The sequence below is a fragment of the Thunnus maccoyii genome, chromosome 1, assembly GCF_910596095.1.
Source record: "Thunnus maccoyii chromosome 1, fThuMac1.1, whole genome shotgun sequence".
In the NCBI taxonomy this organism is placed as follows: Eukaryota; Metazoa; Chordata; class Actinopteri; order Scombriformes; family Scombridae; genus Thunnus; species Thunnus maccoyii.
This window is the reverse complement of record NC_056533.1, coordinates 28,764,276-28,784,322: the sequence shown is the minus strand read 5'-3', so window position 1 is coordinate 28,784,322 and position 20,047 is coordinate 28,764,276. Positions and strand designations below refer to the sequence as shown.

Here is a 20,047-nt window from a genome sequence, read left to right as displayed (position 1 = left end):
TTGACCAATATCTCACCTCAAAGTCCAATTAGTAGCTCTTTTTATCATATTACATGGTCTTCTTCAGTAGATGGAGTTTGTCCAGTGGTCATAGAGACTGAGGACAATCTCCCAGGCTTTCTAATGCTAATTTCTCCCAACAAACCCTGCATGGCACGACCAATCCAAAGTCTTTAAGGTGGCCCTTCATATTGGGGTGGTGACATGCAGTTCACTACGGGGGAGAATGGGGGGGGGGGGATCATTTTCAGTAAGGCGTGTCCTTGACAAAATGTAAGGGGTGTAGGCTTGTTAGCAGCTGTTCTCACCACCATTCAAGCAACTATCGTGCATTTAGAAATCCCCAGACGGTCGGTAGGCAGAGATTTCTGATGTCTGGTATCTGTCTGGACTATCATGGAATTACAGATGTTTTGAACTTTGACACTCAGTTAATGCAGTAATGCTCACAGGATCTCTGTCACGTTCTTTCTCGTTCACAGGATGGTTTGCGCAGATTGTCAGGAAATGAATACATCTTTTCAACAAAACGTGAGTATTCAAAGCATTCAAGAGGGACAATATAAAGTGATATGATCTGTTTTAGAGTTCAATGTATTCTTTCCTGTGCATGGAGAAGTACTGAACTACAAATTTCTAATCTCCCCTTGTTCATCTGAACGCCTGCTTTCTTGTCTCTTCCCTTGCTTACAGAGCCCCATCATATTCCCAGTCACCTGACAACTCCTCTGTCATTAAATGACATCCCCCCTCGTATCGCCCAGACCATGGAGAACGAGGACTCTTGGGACTTTGACATCTTCAACTTGGAGGCTGCAACCATAAAACGGTGAGGCAACAGCACATTTACACAGACAGACTGGATCTAATTAATTTTTTTGTGGAAGGAGAGCTTGTGTTAAACTACCATGCTTGAATCCTCCTGCAGACCTTTGACCTACTTGGGCATGAAGATCTTCTCTCGCTTTGGGGTCTGCGAGTTCCTCAACTGCCCTGAGGCCACTTTGCGCTCCTGGCTGCAAGTAATTGAAGCCAACTACCACTCCAGTAACTCCTACCACAACTCTTCACATGCAGCTGATGTCCTGCACGCAACTGCATATTTTCTCTGCAAGGAAAGGGTCAAGGTAAATGACCAATTAGTAAGAATTGATAGTAAAAAATAATAAAACATACCGTTAAAGAAATGTATGCCAAGTTTTCAAGACGTGGCATTTTGCTTTTCAGAATGCAACCTTTTTCAGCCTTTGTGTCCCTACATCATGAACTAGATCAAAAAAGTGGCGAGGAACGCTCTTTTACTGATCTTATAGTGTTTGTGATATTAAGCGCCGCTCTCTGCCCAGTCTCGAGTGAAAGGTGTTCCACCTGAGCTCATGCTATCTTACAAAGTTGTGGTTTTGCCCAAGTGTGTCAGTGGCTCAGTAAAACTGGTCAAGGGCATGCACCGGCTAAGCTGATTACCAGACTGTCTATTTCTGACCTCAGTGGAGTGATCTTTCATTGGCTTAGCCAGTGAACTGTGAAGTTACATCACCCAAGGTTAATGAGTCCCTGGCAATGTACAGACAGGTTAGACGGTCTGTTATGTCACAAAATTAATTTAAAAATGTGGAATTATTTTGATGATCTATACACTGTTGTGTGTTTTACACCTTGTTTGTTCTTTATTTATTGTAAATGGTCAGAGGTGCTTTCTGCAGTCCTGTAGAAAACTACCCAGCAAGCGAGGAATGACTTTATAAATATGGGGCCTAAAATAACATATAGCTGTGTACAGCTGTTTGTTCTATGTGCTCACTTTTATGTTGAACTGAAATAATTATTTAGCTTCAACAGTAGCTTTGAAATTAGATTTTAATTCAAAATAAATTAAACGGTATATTGTGTGACGTCTGGAATACACAAATTTTTCTGTATCCTGGAAAGCTTAGGATCCTCTCTAAATGCAGCTCCATTAAGGTGAACTTTAAACATCGTAATAATAAATCACAACTGTCTTTCACGATGTAGAACTACTTTGCGGTTCAACCTGCAGGCTAAACTCGACATGCGTCATAGTTTTATCTCCAGTGGGATGTGACATATGTAGCGAACAGAGCAGAAGGTTATGCTATGCATGTTATATCCTGCCTTGCCAAACTGCACCCCTGAAAACAAGAAGATCATGGTTGATTTTTCATATATAACAACTTTTCCAGTTTCCTATAACCACAGTTTTCATGTCGTTTATCCTAACAGCAAAGTTTGGATCCCATTGACGAGGTGGCTGCCCTGATAGCCGCTACTGTGCATGATGTGGACCACCCAGGCCGCACCAACAGCTTCCTGTGCAACGCAGGAAGCGAGCTGGCCATCCTCTACAACGACACAGCTGTGCTAGAGAGCCACCACGCAGCACTGGCCTTCCAGATCACCACCAGAGATGATAAGTGCAACATCTTCAAGAACATTGAACGGTAGGTCATTCTCTACGCAAGGACCAGGTCATCTCGAAAAAACGAAAGTATCTTTTCACGTCTTGTGTGATCATAACTCATCTGAAATTCATAGGATCAAGTTAAGTAGATGTAGTCGTTAATATGTACTTACATGTCTGAAAAAAATCCTTTTTACCTTGGTTTCTCCAAAAGAAAACTAAGCTAATATTTTTGACTGACATGATGTTGAGAAGATAATGACTGAATTTTAAATTTTGGCTGAACTATTATTTATTTTTATTCAAAAAGCAAAATTAAGTTACACTCCTGACTGTGTGCTTATGAGCAATATGAGTGATGACAGTAAAAACCCAAGTTGTATGACCATTTCTCGCAAACTCCGCTTTATTAGATAAACAAATATTCTGTAATGCCCAAGTTTGAGAAAAACTCTATTATGTTTGAAGTGCTGAGTGTTTAATTTCTTTACAAAAATAGATTTTGATACCTGGAGTATCATGGGGATAAGCTAAGACCGCGTATGTGCCAATGAAAGCAATACTGTGTGTGTGTGTGTGTTGACAGCGGTGGGGTAGTAATGTGATTTGAGTCCTAAAGCAGAATAGCTCACATGTGCTGGTCCCCTCAGAGGGGGAAGGTGAACAAAGCATCCATTCATTGCCACTGTCACTGCAGTCAGAGGGGGAAAACTGTTCACACGGGTTTCCATGCTATTTACCACACTGTCATCTCGCTCTCTTCTCCCTTTTTCTCCTCTCTCTGCCTTCCCCTCCTTCACCCATCTGATTTCTGCCCACCTCTCTCTCTCTCTCTCTGTCTCTCTCTCTCTCTCTCTCTCTAGGAATGAATATCGAACACTACGACAGGCCATCATTGACATGGTGCTCGCGACTGAGATGACCAAACACTTTGAACACGTCAATAAATTTGTCAACAGCATCAACAAACCGCTGGCTGCACTGGAGGAGAATGGGGTGAGATTAACAAGGAAATGTTTTAGCACCTTTTTAAAAAGCTTTAATATTTAATACATGTGTAGAAATGGTAGGTTTCATTTTAACATTTTAAATAGATTACGTGTGATGACAGACGGGAGCGTTCAGATACCAGGTAAACATAACCATTGTCATCTCTTTCTGCCGCACATGGGTGCAGAATCAAACTCAGTCCGACAGTATGCGAACAACAATAGTTTAAGGGCTTGAGAGATGATTATACTGGTTCAGGGGGCTTGCAGCCTGTTGTTGCCTGGGCACAGATATCTTTGTGGGGAGAGAATTTTACAACTTGGTACCATCTTTCTCGTCTCTGTGTGGAATGCCCAACACAGACATTTAAAAGTTGTCTTGCCTTTTTAAGGGCAGGAATGATATGAATAAATGATATGAGTGCTTAATCTTTCCCTGACCTTTTTATATTGAATATGGCCACTTTTAGTTTAGACAGATTATGCATTTAATAGTTTGGTTTAAATGGTAATTAAAGGTAAGTTTAGTTAATAAAAGAACTCTTTTGCCTCTTAGTCTTTATGTCTCGTACTCTGCCGTTTCATTGTAAACCTTGAGACCTGAAGCTCAAGAATAAGACAGGGACCTCTCTCTTCTTGGCTCAGCAAAATAGACCTTCTGTACTTCTGCTTAACATAATTGTCAGTGAATTCAATCTTGAAACATACAGATGGCTGCAAATCATGTGACTTTCTGAACCATGCTGTACTCTTTTTACATCTAAGTGTTACAAGAGCTCATAATGAACTCAACCTGAAAACATGCTCTCCTCCTCCATAAAGACAACTAAAACCTTTATCATCAGCTAGTTCTATACTTAATCTTTCCAGTCGGTTTCATGTACAGACACAGCAAGTTATTTTTAAAGTTGTTAAGCGGCTGTGTGTTGTAGCGAGCTTTAGTACTTCAGCTTCCTTTGTGCTAATGGTCTGCTTCTGTTTTCAGGGAAACAGTGATGAGGAATCTGTCAAAAGTGTTTTGACTTCCCCCGAGAATCGCATCCTTGTCAAGCGGATGCTGATTAAGTGTGCAGACATCTCCAATCCATGCAGGCCTCAGGAGCTCTGTATAGAATGGGCCGGACGCATCTCAGAGGAGTATTTTGCACAGGTGATTAGTAAAACTAACATGATGCTGATGGTTTGGAGAGATGGATCTAGCTGGCAGCAGCTGCACTGTGTTTCTTTGCATTTTATGTTTTTTTTTTATTGTGTGTGTGATGACCTCACTTGTGCTGTCGTCTTTGGTACAGACGGACGAGGAGAAGAGACAAGGTCTACCGGTGGTTATGCCTGTGTTTGACAGAAACACGTGTAGCATCCCAAAGTCCCAGATTTCCTTCATAGACTACTTCATTACCGACATGTTTGATGCATGGGATGGTAAGATTGCACAACATGACACAAACACTAGAGACAAATCTGTATACTATCAGTAGTCAGGTAGTTAATCCCTGATTTAAACAAGTTCCATTGAGATCAAGAGCTGTTTTTTGAAGAAAACATGAAAGTATGAAAGCATAGACAAACACAATTAAAATGCACAATTAACATACACAACAGACAATGAATTCAACACTAAAGAAGACAATTACATGTGGCATTTTTACAGTATAGCGTTTTGAAATCCTCAAATATGAGAGATGAGAATATGTCCTTTAATACAGAAGTCAAATTATATAAATATATACTTTTTCCATTAACATTTTTTGCAATTACATTTGTTCTACTCTTAGGGATGCATTGATTCAAACATCAGATCAATAATGACCTTAATAACCTTTTTCTGGAAAACCATATCAGACAAAACATGTCTGGAGGGGATCTTTAAAAAGAGAGCACTGGTATCAGATAGGTTACACATATGAGCAGAAAGGAGGGAAAAAGTTGGGTTCTTGCATCTGTCTTTTACAGACAGACTTTTAAAGATAGCAGTGCTCATTTAAAAAACGCATCAGTGCATCCCTAGCAAATGCTGTTGTTAAAAAAAAAAACAACTATCTGTTTAATCTAATATCGAGCCTCCCAACTCCTTTGTCCCATTCCCAGCTTTTGCAGACCTCCCCAATCTTATGCAGCACTTGGACAACAACTTCAAGTACTGGAAAGGCCTGGATGAAAGGAAGCTGCACAGCCTGCGACCGCCTCCAGAGTAGGCGCTGCAGTGTTCGGCCCTGGGACTCTGCGGTCCGGGGCAGCCCTCCTCTCTCCTGCTGGGGCGTCTCTCTCCCTGCCAGCCCAGCCAGCCAAAGGGCCTCCTCGCCTTCACTCTCCTGCTTCTGTAGCACGCTGAGCGTCCACATGTCCGTCCATACAGAAAACACAGAAGTTGACTTTCTGACAGGCAGTTGCAGCAGCAACGTTGCTGGCTTTAAAAACCCTGTCCGATGAGAACTGTGACAAACAGACATGGACACACAGCACCCTTATGAACTTCTCGTGCCTCTCAGGCATTCGCAGTGTAGCTGGTCAAGTGACATGACTGAGAGAGGGTCCTTACAGGCCTCCTGGCCAAGCATCCGTCCTCTATTTACCATGTGGGCCCTCCTGTCTGCCTGTGAAGCTGACGTTGCTGTTTGAGTAAAAACTGCTTGTTTACTGAAGGAGCGAGCAACACTGCAGGAGTGGACGGAAGTGTGGTCTGGATATGAAGGTGTTCAATCCACATCAGGCCATATAATAACCTTTGACCTCCATCCCTGTGCTCGCAGCAAGGCAGGACTGCTCCTTTTGCCCCTGGAGGCCACACCATAAAAGAACACTCCACTGCTTTTTTTTTTTTTTTTTTTTTTTTTTTTTTTTTTTTTTTGGCAATATTTTCATGTGTCCTTCAGAAACACATCCAAGTTGACACGTAGCTGTCATAACAGACATGTGGGACGGGATGCTTTTCTTTTGGGTCAGGGAGTGGGTCTTTATTTTAGGCCACTGCTGAGAGACAAAAACCTCAACATCATGATCATAGGTAACTAATTACAGATGATTTGGTATGTTATTTTTTTCTTAGATGTTCCATATTTTCTATATTAAAATTCATAAATGAATTAGTTAATAAATAAGAACAAAATGAATTTTAAAAGAGAGAGAAAAGCCAAAGCTGATGAAGACAAATACTACTATAACTCTCAAAAATTCACAATTATTATTCATATGAAGCATTACCATATTAAACATTTTTATTTTCTTATCAAAAGTACAGTACCAGTTTGAATGAACACTTTTGTATTGCACTGTAAACAATATTAGAAATGTCTACGTCTCAGTGATTTGTCCAGGGATGGGATGTTGCATTGGAGAATAAGCTGTTATTGTCGATCATCAGGAGTTTGTGTGTGTGTATGTGTGGGTGTGTTTGGGCTGTAGGTGTGGGTGCGTGGGTGTATTCATTGTTGCAACAATCCCTTACTCTTGGTTTAATGCTGTAAACCGCTTGACATTTGACAACAGCAGAAATATGTGAAAACATTTTGGACTTGAAAATTTTTTCTCCCAGAAATTTTTGTATCTGGTTTATCCTACTGAAAAGACTGCCTTATTTTATACAATATTTATACAGTACATCCCACTGTGCAACTGCAACGGACATCTGGAGTTTTTATTATAACATAGTCAGAAGGTTATGTTCAAGTAAATCTCAATATTTTTATAGACAATGAATTTTACACTGGATTTGCAGCAAATGAGATCAACCATTATAGCTATCTGAATACCTGTGAATTGGATGGTCACACAGAGCATGTATACAGAGAACTAAATGGTTAAGAAGGATGTGGATCGCAGAGTTGTCTATCACTGTCTTTAAGCAGTCTCCTAGAGGCCGGCTTGCATTGATTTTGATCAAACATCATTCTATTTTGGCCACTTGTCCAACATCCTTATGCACAGACCCAGGGAACAGCGTTTTGTTCAAGGTTGGTTTCAGATTAGGATACTAATATATGTCAAAGATTGTTGCTTATTAAGAATATTTCCTCTTTAAACAGTATATAAATGCCATAACAGCTAAGCAAATGATGGTTAATAAGATGTATTGACCATGGTTATCTTTGTTTCTCTCTTATGACAGAATTGTACACTCAATCAGGGGATTTGTTTTTTCCTTCTGATTCACATCTTGGTCTGAAGGCACGGAAAAAAATTAGAAACTATTCAATGAAAAATAAAATAATGTCAATTATACATTTGCAGTTTATTTCCTGAAACGATTCAAAGTCTTTCCTCTTACTTTTTTTTTGTCTTTCTCTATCTTCTTTCACTTATTATTTATTAGTGCACAATATGACTTGTATGTATTGAAAATGTGTCTGTTTCTAACTATACCTTTAGGTTACATGTTTTACTTTGATCTGTCATCTTTTTTTGGAGAGATTAGAAAGACCAAGTTTGACTGGATGGTTTTTCATATTTTTACAGAGAGGAAACTACATCTCAAACTACATGTTTGCTGGGTGAGACCCTAAAAAGGACTGTAGCAAAATGAAACTCATTTTCTGTATCACTGAGATGGCACATTGAACACATCTGAGTGGTAGAACACCAGATCTCAACAGGGAACAGCCTTACTTATCTCCTCCTAGTCACTTCTCATGTATTATTAAACAAGACAAAGAGTCTACAGTCACCCTAGCAGCTCTGTGAGACTGTACTTGGGCACAGCGATGCTTTTAGCCAAATGCTAACATCAGGATGCTAACATGCTCACAATGAAAATATTAAATGCTGATGTTTTGCAGGTAATGTTCACCATGTTTACCATCTTATTTCCGCCCTTAACATAAAGTACAGCTGTGGCTGATGGGAGTCATTCATTTTACAGGAATTTGGTCACAAGCCAAGGTATTTGGTAAATTTTTACCTGCTGGTGGCGCTAGAGGAAAAGTCAGATTATCACCAAAGTCATTAAAATTAATGCTCTGCGCACCATGGATATCTGTACCAAATGTTGTGCCACTCCATCTGGTAGATGTTGAGATATTTCACAGGATAAGTGAGGTGGTGCTAGATGAAAAGTCATCAGTCGTTAGGATTTATCCTCTGGGGACTGTGAATGTTTCTACAAAATGTCACAGCAATCCATCCGATACTTGTTGAGATATTTCAGTCAGGACCAAAGGCTGAAAGACCAATATTGTCACCCCTGGAGCATGGTTAAAAATATTTGGTATAAAATGTATTTTTTATTTTCTTTTGAAAGAGCACAGCAAAGAATAAAAACTTCTGCTCATTCCCTCCCAAAACGACCCATATGAGCGTTTTGTTTTCTGATCTGACACCCCCAACGGCAGCATGAGAACGTTTGTCGGTGCCCTCAAACCATTACAAATGACAGCTGCATAAATAAGTCATATGATCATTTTCTGATCTGCTATCTTCAAGGCTATAGTTTAGGCACAGAAACTACTTGTAGGGAAGATCTTGGTTTTAGGTTAAGAACCTATTTAGTTAGGAAACAATTGTGTGGTCATGGTTGCAAGAAGATTGACTGTTGGTAGGAAATGGAAAACAAACAGTGGTTCACCATGTTTAAATCATGTTAATCCATCCACCGCAATCTCCTCTCTACAAGGTTTTGCAGTGCTAAAGACAACATCATGCAACTTCTACCTTTGTTCCTGACATGGATGTATTGGTTCCTGACAGATGAGTAAATAATTCACACTGCTACTAGAGCTCCTTGTCAACAAAGTTCCTATTTTCTAATATATCTCCCTGTCATACACTGTTGGTGGACTAGTAAAACACTACAGACAACATTGGAAATAAATCCATTATCATTCCATCTCTGATAATGTATTTTATAAATGTATGCTGTATATATGTATATATGTATGCATGTACCAAATCAAAACCAAAATTGAACAATGGAAACTCTAAAATGCAAGTCTGCCAGAGCCAGCTGGAGATTTCACCAGAACAGTCTGTTATGTGGTCTTCAATTGGAGTGAATAGACAGAGCAAATAGTAGACCTTTAATGGGGGCCCATCAGCTCATTTTTTCCCCATGCAGGGCCCCTAACAGATTGATCCAGCAATGGTCATGAATAGTTTTTGGGATTTTCTATGCTTATCATCAGTGGTGGAAGAAATACTCAGATCCTTTACCTAAGTGAAAGTGCCAATACAGCAATGTAAAAATACTCCATTACAAGTAAAAGTCCTCCATGAAAAATCCTACTTAAGTAAAAGTACATAAGTATGAGCAGCAAAATGTACTGTAAGTATTAAAGTGAAAATAGTGGTTTGGTTCCTCTGACTGATATATTATTATATATGACATCATTGGATTATTTATACTGAAGCATCAGTGTTAGAGCAGCATGTTACTGTTGTAGCTGCTGGAGGTGGAGCTAGTTTCAACTGCTTTATATACAGTCAACTAGTGTAGTCCAGTGGTTCCCAACCAAGGGGTTGGGCCACTCCAAAGGGATACCAGATAAATCTGAGGGGTTGTGAGATGATTAATGGGAGAAAAAAGAAGAAAAAACAAAGTTCTGATACACAAATCTGTTTTCAGTTTTTCTCTAATCTTTGATTTTTGGTGAATTATTGGATCATTTGAACATTTTTTTAAATGAAACCATGTGAGAAGTTTAGAGGGAAAAATCACTATTTGGTGGAGCTGTTAACAACTCATAGACATCTGAAATGTGACCCCGACTACACACTGCTTTTTGTAAGACATCAAAAGCCAAAAAGGTTGGAAACCACTGGTTTCATCTTTAACAATGTGTTGTATTTTAAAAGCTTGTTATATTATCCATTGTGTCAAATCTTCATCTGAAAAGTAACTAAAGCTGTCAAATAAATGTAGTGAAGTAGAAAGTACAATAGTAAGTATAAAGTAGCATCAAATTTAAAGTAAAGTACAAGTACCTCAACATTGTACTCAAGCACAGTAACTTACTTGAGTAAATGTACTTAGTTACTTTCCACTGCATACAATCTTCAAAAATCCTGTCAATTTGGATTTTAATATTCCTATACTGCATTTTATCTTGTATAAATCAGGATCGTTTATTTTCTAATATTTGATAATGTCTGCAGTAATAATGTTGATAAATAAACACCCATTAAACTCTTCCAGATAGTGTTACATAACATGGGAACAGCTCAGCTTCCGTCAGGTCAGACTCTGCGACCCGTCGTCAGAAGAAGTCGCCGCACAGAGCAGATCGATGGCTGCCGTCGTCCAACAGCAACTACATTAGAAACTGTTTTAATTTTTACTGCAGATTTAGTGGATTGGTGCTATGTCTTCAGGAATGACTGGACAAACACCGTAAGTTCCGTTTAGTGTGTTAGTCGTAAATAAACCTGAGTGATGTTATACATATTTGTATCGAACAGCAAGCTAACATGGTCGTGGCCTGCTAGTAGATGTTAGCTTGCGAGGTAGCGTTATAATGTGTGCGCTTTAAAGTCGCGACGGATAGGCTGTTGTGAGTATGTGGTATCAAAGTACTCGAGCATTATAAGTTATTCCTAGTAGTCTTAAATATATATATTAGTAATTTGAATGTCCCCAAAACAGGAACGTAACTTTCGAAGTCGACTAACTCTGCGTCTGTTATCGCTAGCTAACTTAAGCTGTTGTTAGCTTAGCCGAGCATAAACAGGCTAACAATCCGTAACGCCAGCTATAATTTAACATAAAATATAAACAGTTATTGTTGGCCTCGACAAAATGACGCAGATGGTTGATAAACGAAAGCATTTTAAAAACCGTATGATACGTAACTAACTTAGCTAACATATTATTTAGCTCGTATAATTTAGGACTGAGTACAGTAAGGTTTGATTACAGTAAACCGCCCTCCACTGAAGTTACCACCGTCGTTTTTCGTATTGAATATATTTTCTTTTAACTATGTTCCCCCTTTTAAAAAATATCTAAATAAAAGGACAGACAAAGAATGTGCCACAATATGTCCCCATGAACCCCTCCATTTCCCACCATTTGGTCAATAATAATGTGGTGTGGGCTTGTGTGAGAGTAAAACTCAAAAGTTTTGGCCCGGTCAAAACTGTAGGCTGCTAAAATATTTCGCCTTTTGTCTATAATTAACTGGAAAGATTCTGTAGACGAGAAGAGAGAGGTTTGAGAAGTTTGGCTTATTACCTTCTCAATGCCTTGGATTTTTGTGATACATCTGTGACAAGCCTTACCTGTCTCTGATGATTCTCAATCATTAGTTCACAAAAATACTACTAGAAGTATTTCAAGTTCTCAGTCAAAGACATTGCACTCGTTTTTTATCATGATGGCATCTCACCACTTATCACTTAAGGTTCAACAAAGTCTTCAAGATGAAAATGGAAAGTTAATTTCCTTTTGAGTCAGTATTTCTTTTTATGTAGGTTTTTGCTTGTAAGTTATTTTTTGAAGTAGACTTGTATGGCTTATTGTAAATGTGAAATGTTATCATATGTAGGATTATTTACTGTTGTGTTGTTTGTTTGTTTGTTTCAGGTGCCTAACCAGCCGATGGGATCAGCCAGCCCAACCCAAACAGAGTGTAGACGTAAGGCAGCAGAGGAGTAGTGAAAACGCAGCCCATCATGTCTCCTTATCAGGGGTTGTCAGCACTGCTGCCTCCAACAGTACAGTTTCGCAGCCACTACAAAAAGGAGCAGAGTCCTCAATACCTGGAACAGAAAGGCCGGCACCTCAGGGAGGAGTTGAAATGGCCGCAGCCATGGCTGCCAAAATAAATGCCATGTTAATGGCAAAAGGAAAACTGTTGACTCCTCCACCGTTATTGGCAAAGGTGTGCATAGTTTAAAAAAAAACTGTAGCAAAATCTTGTGTCTCTAGAGTCCTTATAGTGACCTCTGTTATTTCACATCTTTCAGACTCCTCCAAGTGTGCCGGTGCCAACCTCTACAGAAGAGATGGTTGTCACAGAGGTCGACATAAATGATGTTCCACTAAATTGCAGGGACCTTCTCACTAAAGGCAAAACACAGGAGGAGGTGAGTGGAAAGTAGTCATGGCAGTGTAACATTTGAAACACTACATTAGTTACCAAAATGGGGAAACAGTTTAGAAGAAACATTAAATTTTATGTTTTAGATAAATATTATCTCATTATGTGAGTGAAATGCATTTAAAGTCTTAATTAAATTGTGTATCATCTTTTCCAGATTCGACAGTTTAGTGGGGCAGTGGTCTCAACAAAAGGTCATTACATGACTGACACTGAAAAGGGAAAAGTAGGGTATGTATTCAGACATTATTTTGTTTCTGCAAAATTATCAAGTAGTCCTTTTAATGGATCAGACCATAAAATTCCATTCAGACTGATACAGTGACCTGTGTCAGGGTCCATCTGTATGGTTCAACCTGCGTCAGCCAACCTTCCTTCACATATAAAATGAATTCTTGAGTGTTTTAATGGTGATGAGAAAAACAAATGTTTTCAGGGTGCAAAAATTCTGTGTTGTCTATGACAGTTCTGATTTGCTTTCTTTTAGACAAAGACCTTTGTATTTGCATGTCCAGGGAAAGAGCCAAGAGCAGGTCAATAGTAAGTAGTACTTAATATACCGAGTCTGGAGTCATTGTCTTTATCTAATGTAATTCACAAATATCTTAAGCTTAGGCAAGGGATTGAATATGTCAATAAAACTAATGTCCAAAAATTGTTGACTTCTCTGTGAACGTAGAAGCTGTATTGAGAATAAAGGAGATCATCTCTGAGGACGTATTGAGGGCCTCAGCAGCATCAGGGGGACAACAGATGCCAGTAATGCCTCCGCTCACAATCTACCCTCAGCCTCCTCGGCCTGTTATTCCCACACCCGTGCCACGGATGCCCAACGCTAACCCAGTGCCAGGACAGGGACATCGGCCTGCAGCTCCTCATTCAGGAGTAGGTAGACACGACTTTCACCCTGCTGCAAACAAGTGGTGAAATCTGTGTAGGGGGATGCAATATCAAAATGTTAGCGTGCACAACTGTAAATGTTTTTAATTACGGAGTTCAGTTTTTTTGTGTTGAATCTTGTTTGTACTTGGTGCCTCATTGTGTTAAAATCAGGATTTTTAAAATGGAGGTCAAGAAAGTGAGGCAAATGAAGACCATGTTGCCTTCACTGATACCCACCTCCCAGATTAAATCGCAGAGAGAACGTCCTTGGTGTAAAGGGAATACTTGGGATACTGCGTCTGCTTACAAAGCTTTTCTAATTCTAGTCAAACTTATTTTAGATGTCAATAAACAACCTAAACATTCAGCCCATATTAATAAATCACATTTTTCTCTGATCCTCAGAGTTTTGTGCACACAAAGATTTTTGTCGGTCTGGACCAGGCATTGCCCTCGTTCAACGTGAATGAAAAGGTTGAGGGTCCCGGAGGTTCGTACCTGAGTCACATCCAGACAGAGACGGGGGCTCGAGTCTTCCTCAGGGGAAAAGGTTCTGGCTACATTGAACAAGCATCAAAACGAGAGTCTTTTGAGCCTCTTTATGTCTATATCAGGTAATACTCATTGTTATTGCTCATGCCTGTAAATGCTGTCAAGATCCATACCAAGGTTATAATTTTACTTTAACATTGTTGTGCTGGTCGCACCTCAAACTGCATTAATAAACCTCAAAATGCAATAATAATAATGATAAATATACCTTACATCTACCTAAAAGTTGCCTCTGGTGACATCAGAGAAAATCACAGATTAACTGCTGAGTTAAACTGGCCAGTATGGTTATTCTGTATATAAGCACTTCACTGATTTTGCCCATAATATAGTATCTGAGTTTTTGACTGTGGGTTTGCTGTACAATGCTGTCAACTGAAATGGTCAAGTCTACACATTAATAGATCCATGATTTGAAGCAAAGATGCAGAAGTTTCCATTAGGACCTGGTGCTGTTGAAGTTGGTAAAAGGAAACCACAGAAAGGGGATTTGATTTTAGCTTTAAAAGGTCTTTTAAAATACAACAGAATGGAACATAACTTGACGTGATAAGTATAAGGAAGTTATTTGTTTCAATAAATGAAGTCTACCCAAATTTAGACAGGCTGCCTGGTTTCAGTTTTAGGTTAATTTGTGACGGAACCAGCCACCCAAGAGTCCCACTTGTATATAAAACCACTTTCTTTTTGCTCTCTGGTAGTCCTTTCCTGAGACTGTTTCATCCTATTTAACAATGGCCCTTTGTGTGTTTCAGCCACCCAAATGCAGCTGGATTGGAGGCAGCAAAGAAACTCACAGAGAGTCTGCTGGAAACTGTAAGTTCATGGTATCGTTGCCACATATTAAGTTGTGGAGTTGCTGTAAATTGATCGAGAGCCTAATGGGAGGTATAAGAAGGTGAAACTATCAAAGCATATAGTTGTCACTGATACCCACCTCCAAAAGTGAAAGTGGTAGTGTGAACCACCTGATCTCCAGATATAGGTTTTGAGTGCTCTGCACCTACCCACAATACAATTCAACTGTTAAAAATATAACAGCTCAGCCTTTGTGAAATGTAATCTTTACACAGCTTTGTTTTACTCTCCATTCTCCAGGTGAGAGCAGAACATGCCCGCATGGTGTCGATGTACACAGCCACCGGCTCAACACAACGTGAGTATGCTTTTACGTCTCATAACTTAACTGGCAAATTCCAACAGGGTGAACAAATATCAGGCACTAGCTGACTGCATTCTTCTTGTGGTAATTAATCCTCTCCTGACGTCTTTAGTGGCTCAACAATAGGTTGAAATAGTAGGTCACAGTTGTCAAACACCCTTGTTATTGATCCATGTGATATAAGCTATTAACTCCACGTTCTATACTTTCATTTCAGCATACGCAGCACATGGATTTCCACCTAATAGCAATTACTCTAGCCAGGGGTCCTGGTATAACTACCCAGCAAATGGGTATGCTGGCGGCTATTCAGCGTACCCAGGAGCCGGTGGTTATTGGAGTAATGCAAATGGTCCCCCAAGTCATTCTAACATGTCGACAAACCCTCCATCTTCTCAGGCAATGGTTCAGTATCCGGTGTGTCCAAGGAAACCGCATCCCTATCTCGTCCAGGTAAACACCAAAGACCAAAGTCTCTGCTTGTTTTCAGCATTCATATTTTTATATATAATATTATTATTAGCTTTATAAAAGTTAATGTCAACAAGGTTTTATCCATGTTAAACTTTGTCAAGACACATCAAATCTGTTTTCAGATCAATCAAAGTTTTTTTTTTGTAGGTTTTAAAAATCCTGCCACAGCATCAGTGTGTGTGTTTTGGGTTTTGTTCTGCTTAAGGATCCTGGCTGCAGAGATACAGTGGAGGCTGAAGGATCTTTAAACACCCCCCCTGACTCAGGAAGTCCCAAACATCATTTCCAGGAGGGGGCTAAAGAAGAACAGGTTAGCTGAAGAGTAACACGTGTACATACCACTGAAGGATGATTCTGGCAGTTTGAACGTGATTGAGAGACTGAAGTAGCTTCACACATCTCACTGTTCAACCACAGATAATCATAGAATTACTGTTTTCTTTCTCTTTAATTTGTGCGCTCTCTCTCCTTCTGTCTCTCGCCTATTTTCCAAACTAGTTGAGTAGTGAGTTACGTGAATATTGTTGAAACAACAAATTACCATCCCTAATACTACAAGTGGCCATTAAACAAAGCTGAGCAGTGTTTTTTTTTATGACAGACATGGGTTTAAGCTACGTCCTTGTGTTTGTCTGAAAATGGATATGTTGTGTTGACCATTTGGAAATTCCCGACATCAACAATTGACGCTGAAAGCGCCTCAGGCACTGTTACATTCATAACTTGGTCCGTCATGAGACATGAGTCTTTAAAGGTATAAATTAAATGGATGTTTTTAATGTTGCTTTACTCAGGATTTTATATTTAACAGATTTGAATGCATTAAATAACTACCAGATGGATGTAGCTTTCTAGTGGAGCATTTGTAAAGCTTGTGGTTTGGGGGATTTTCATCAAAAAATTTATTTATTTATTCATTTATTTCTTTCTTTTAAAGCAGTAAATACATTCTAACTACTTAATACCTAATTTAAAAGTCCTCGCGCATGCAAAAGGACACTGTTTACAAATGAACAAGGGCCTCTTGTGGTAAGCACAACTGAGAATATGCTTTGATCACAGAAAGTTGTGAGAAAGTGAGGAGAGTGTAAATGAGGCAGCTGATGATGCTGTTGTTTAGCCACAGAGGTTTTGCACACCAGATGGTACTTTTATGCCAAAAGTGTCACCAGGATTTTTCAATTACTGATTTATTTTTTGTGACTTTCACCCTTTTTTATATTTTTTATGAACTATCAAGTAACTTAATCAGGCTAATGCATTTCTAACTGCAACATTCCCAGTTCAAGTTTGGCTGAGGATCATAGCGCTTCTTCTCTCTCAAAACTGTCAAAGGCAAAAATGCAAAAAAAAAAAAAAAAACCCCAAAAACCAAAACCTCAATATCTGTAAAAACATGTGGTTGAGGTCAAACGGCTGCAGCAGTTTTTTGTCAACCTCTCCTATATATCAAACCTTTTTTCTGTCTGTTAATAAGTTGTGATGTTTTGAATCTTGAATGTTTTGTGCTTTTTCTGTTTAGCCTTCTAGCAGCTCTCCGGAGGGTCCTGCTCATCAGGAGGAGTCTGCACTTCCTGCCTCCAGTGCTGGAGAGGAGAAAGTAGTAGAAAGGTCTGTCTTTCAATTTCCTTTTTTGAATGTCATTCTTCACGAATCACGTATGGCAAAGATATTAATGTTTCTCTCCCTTCAGGATTCTGATGCCTCCGCCGCCACCTCCCTTCGTGGCTCCCGCCCCTGTTACACGCAAAAGGCCGAGAGACGCGGTGACAGAAGATCCAGCCTGTCTGCCCAGCAGCGCCGCGTCAATTGGTATGCAGTTTTCTGTTTCCTGATATTCTGAGAGCCTAAGAGTACTCAGATATTTCTTCTGTGGAGTTGTCTGTTGCATGAAATGGCATCTCCCCCCATGGAGGAATGGAGGAGGAGTGGAGACCTGTGTGAATCCCTCCACTGGTAGAACCCACTAACACGCTCTTCTTGTATATGTTTTTTGTCTTTCCCTTGTTTTCTCTCTCAACATGTGTCCCCGGACCTGCCTGTTATGGATGTGTGCTCTGCTGCCGTTTCATTTGATATCTTCCCTCCCCCTGGCTGTGGATCAAACGAACTCAAAACCACCGCTAACATGGGGCTCCTCAATGGGTTTCTTTTTTGTTTTGTTCTCTCGCTTTGTCTCCCCTCCTTCTCTCTCTGTTTCCCATCTCTCTCTCTCATATCTCCCACCTTCTTTCTGCTTTTCTCTGTCTCTCTCCATTTTTATTGTGCCCTTACAGGTGTTCAAGAGGAGGTGTGTGAGAAGAAGTCTAAAGTGGATGAAGATGCATCAGGGCTAGTGCCCTACGGAGGAGACTCCTCCGATGAAGAGGAGGAGAGGACACGCAGCAGTAAGACAGATAACTCATAACCCCTGCCCTGCCCTGCCCCTTCCCACTGTCCAGGATACCCACAGACCCAAAGTCGACACTCAGTCGACATCACAGTTCTCAAACCTCATAAAAGGAAAAATCCACCCTCGTGTTATTATACACTGTATCAAGACCATATCAGTGTTTCTTCACATTTCAACACATTTACTAACCTGATGCACCAGATGGTTTGTTACACAGAACCATCTGAGAAGTTGTCCTTGGAAACTGTTTGGAAAAGGGCAGACTTTTTCCAAAAATACTTGGCCGGTGATTGGATGAACCATCTGTCTACCACCGTCTTGTCTTGTGAGGCAGCTGGATTCACACACAGATCACACAAGAATCCTCATAGAACACTGATTGGTTGTTCAGACACTAGCGCACAAATTAAAGCCTGACAAAAAAGATTCTTGCACGGTGTTGTGATCTCACGAGTCAAGCTGCCTCGCAGGGTAACCCATTTACTACAAAGAACATATACATTAATGCTGACAATCTTCCAATTTTTAAATGTTTTGGGTTTTTGTAGGTGGTTGGATGAACCATCTGTCTACCGCCGTCTTATCTTGTAAGGCAGCTGGATTCGCGAGATCACGTGAGAATCCTCGTAGAACACTGATTGGTGGTTCGGACACCAGCACAAAACTTTAAGCCTGACAAGAATGTTTCTTGTGTGATCATGCAAATCCAGCTGCCTCGCAAGGTAACCCATTTACTACGAAGAACATGCTCAGGGTGCAAAATTAACTTTTTTTGTCCAGTGAATGTTCAAATTTCACCAGCCACTCAATAGATCACCATTGGGTTTTTTTGGCTAGTGAGTGAAGTAAATCTATCAGCCACTTACATATTTTACCAGCATGTGGCTGGTGCTAATTTTGTGCCCTGACATATACACTATTGCTGACAATCTTTTGAATTTTTAAATGTTTTTGGTTTTTGTAGATTTTTATTTTTATTTTTCTTGCTTCCAAACAGACATTGGTTTTTTTATTCATCCCTGTATGTCACTTCAGATTTCTGGTAGCAAGTCTTCTATTGCCATTCAGGACTTTAGGACACACCATCAGGTTGTCTTAATACAGTGTGAACAGACTAAAGATGCAGAACAACACTGGTATGGTCTTTGAAATATCACCGGTTTCTGATGTTGAGTGCTTTCCTGGAGTTTTAAGAAAGAAGGGTTGTTGTTGTTTTCTCTTCTAGTGTAAGTATGTATGTGTAGGTAATGCTTTTTTTTTTTTTAAGATTATTTTTTGGGCATTTTGCCTTTTGAGAGTCAGTGTAGTGAGACGGGAAACAAGGGAAGGGAGAGGGATGTGACATGCAACAAAGGTCCCCTGGCTGGGAATCCAACCATGGACGTTGCGGTTACATGGTATGCGCCTTAACCATTAGGCCACCATGGCGCCCCGGTACTGCCTTTCCTTAACTCCCCAGACAGTGGGTATGAACTCAAAGGTGGGCATATTTCAATTTATGTTCACCTAATACAAATGTAAATATAGACAGCCTGCCTAGTATTTCATGAACATTGTGCACTGTGTATTTTCTGTTAGCCACATCACTGTGGCTACGTGCCATTAAGGAATTTTGAGGCTATGTTTTTAAAAATTACAAATCTTTTCTGCAATGTTTTCTTCCCTGTGTTATTGCTAAATATTAATTGAAAATGGTGAGTCTATATTAAGCCTTTCTTTTTGACTCTAAAACTTGCACTTACTATTCTTTTTAGATGGCTGTGGAACTTTCAGTTATGAAAACAAACAAAAAAATGTCTAGTAAAGCAAATCACATCACCAGTAGCCAGTTTTAACAGTGTTAAAGTATTATGGGTGGATTTTTCCTTTTTAATGTGGATACAATTGTGTAATAACTCCAGATGGATTCTTCTTTCTTAAAACATTTTAATTTTCATTTTTCAACGCATCTTTTGTTAATCAAAAACCAGCCCCTCATTTCCTTTTTTGACTTTCATCACTTGGTCTGCTGCAGTTACTGATGGTATAAATACATATTGTAAAATTCAGTGAAACTTTTTTCTTATCTTGGAAAATGGTGTATGCCTGTTCCCATGGAATACTATAATAAAAACACCTGAAATTCCCTCATTGTCTTTGGATCCCACATAT

General features: G+C 39.7%; 2 protein-coding genes across 2 annotated transcripts in view; both read left to right on the top strand.

Moving 5' to 3' along the window:
- The window catches only part of pde8a (phosphodiesterase 8A), a 45,872-nt gene extending 38,246 nt beyond the window's left edge, over positions 1-7,626 (top strand). The window contains exons 15-22 of the mRNA XM_042414012.1: positions 483-531; positions 694-829; positions 929-1,127; positions 2,242-2,459; positions 3,283-3,415; positions 4,394-4,558; positions 4,701-4,830; positions 5,497-7,626. Of these exons, the coding sequence (XP_042269946.1) occupies positions 483-531; positions 694-829; positions 929-1,127; positions 2,242-2,459; positions 3,283-3,415; positions 4,394-4,558; positions 4,701-4,830; positions 5,497-5,603 (1,137 nt within the window). The 3' untranslated portion in view covers positions 5,604-7,626. The remainder of the gene's footprint in view (positions 1-482; positions 532-693; positions 830-928; positions 1,128-2,241; positions 2,460-3,282; positions 3,416-4,393; positions 4,559-4,700; positions 4,831-5,496) is intronic.
- Positions 7,627-10,564: 2,938 nt separating this feature from the next.
- Positions 10,565-20,021, top strand: LOC121886764 (KH homology domain-containing protein 4-like). Its single transcript, XM_042397059.1, has 14 exons — positions 10,565-10,726; positions 11,918-12,215; positions 12,301-12,420; positions 12,592-12,665; positions 12,922-12,974; positions 13,114-13,319; positions 13,722-13,930; positions 14,624-14,684; positions 14,967-15,024; positions 15,248-15,483; positions 15,710-15,814; positions 17,027-17,115; positions 17,198-17,316; positions 17,781-20,021. Exons 1-14 carry the CDS (start codon positions 10,698-10,700, stop codon positions 17,909-17,911), a joined length of 1,788 nt encoding a protein of 595 aa, XP_042252993.1. The 5' UTR covers positions 10,565-10,697; the 3' UTR covers positions 17,912-20,021.
- Positions 20,022-20,047: the final 26 nt, after the last annotated feature.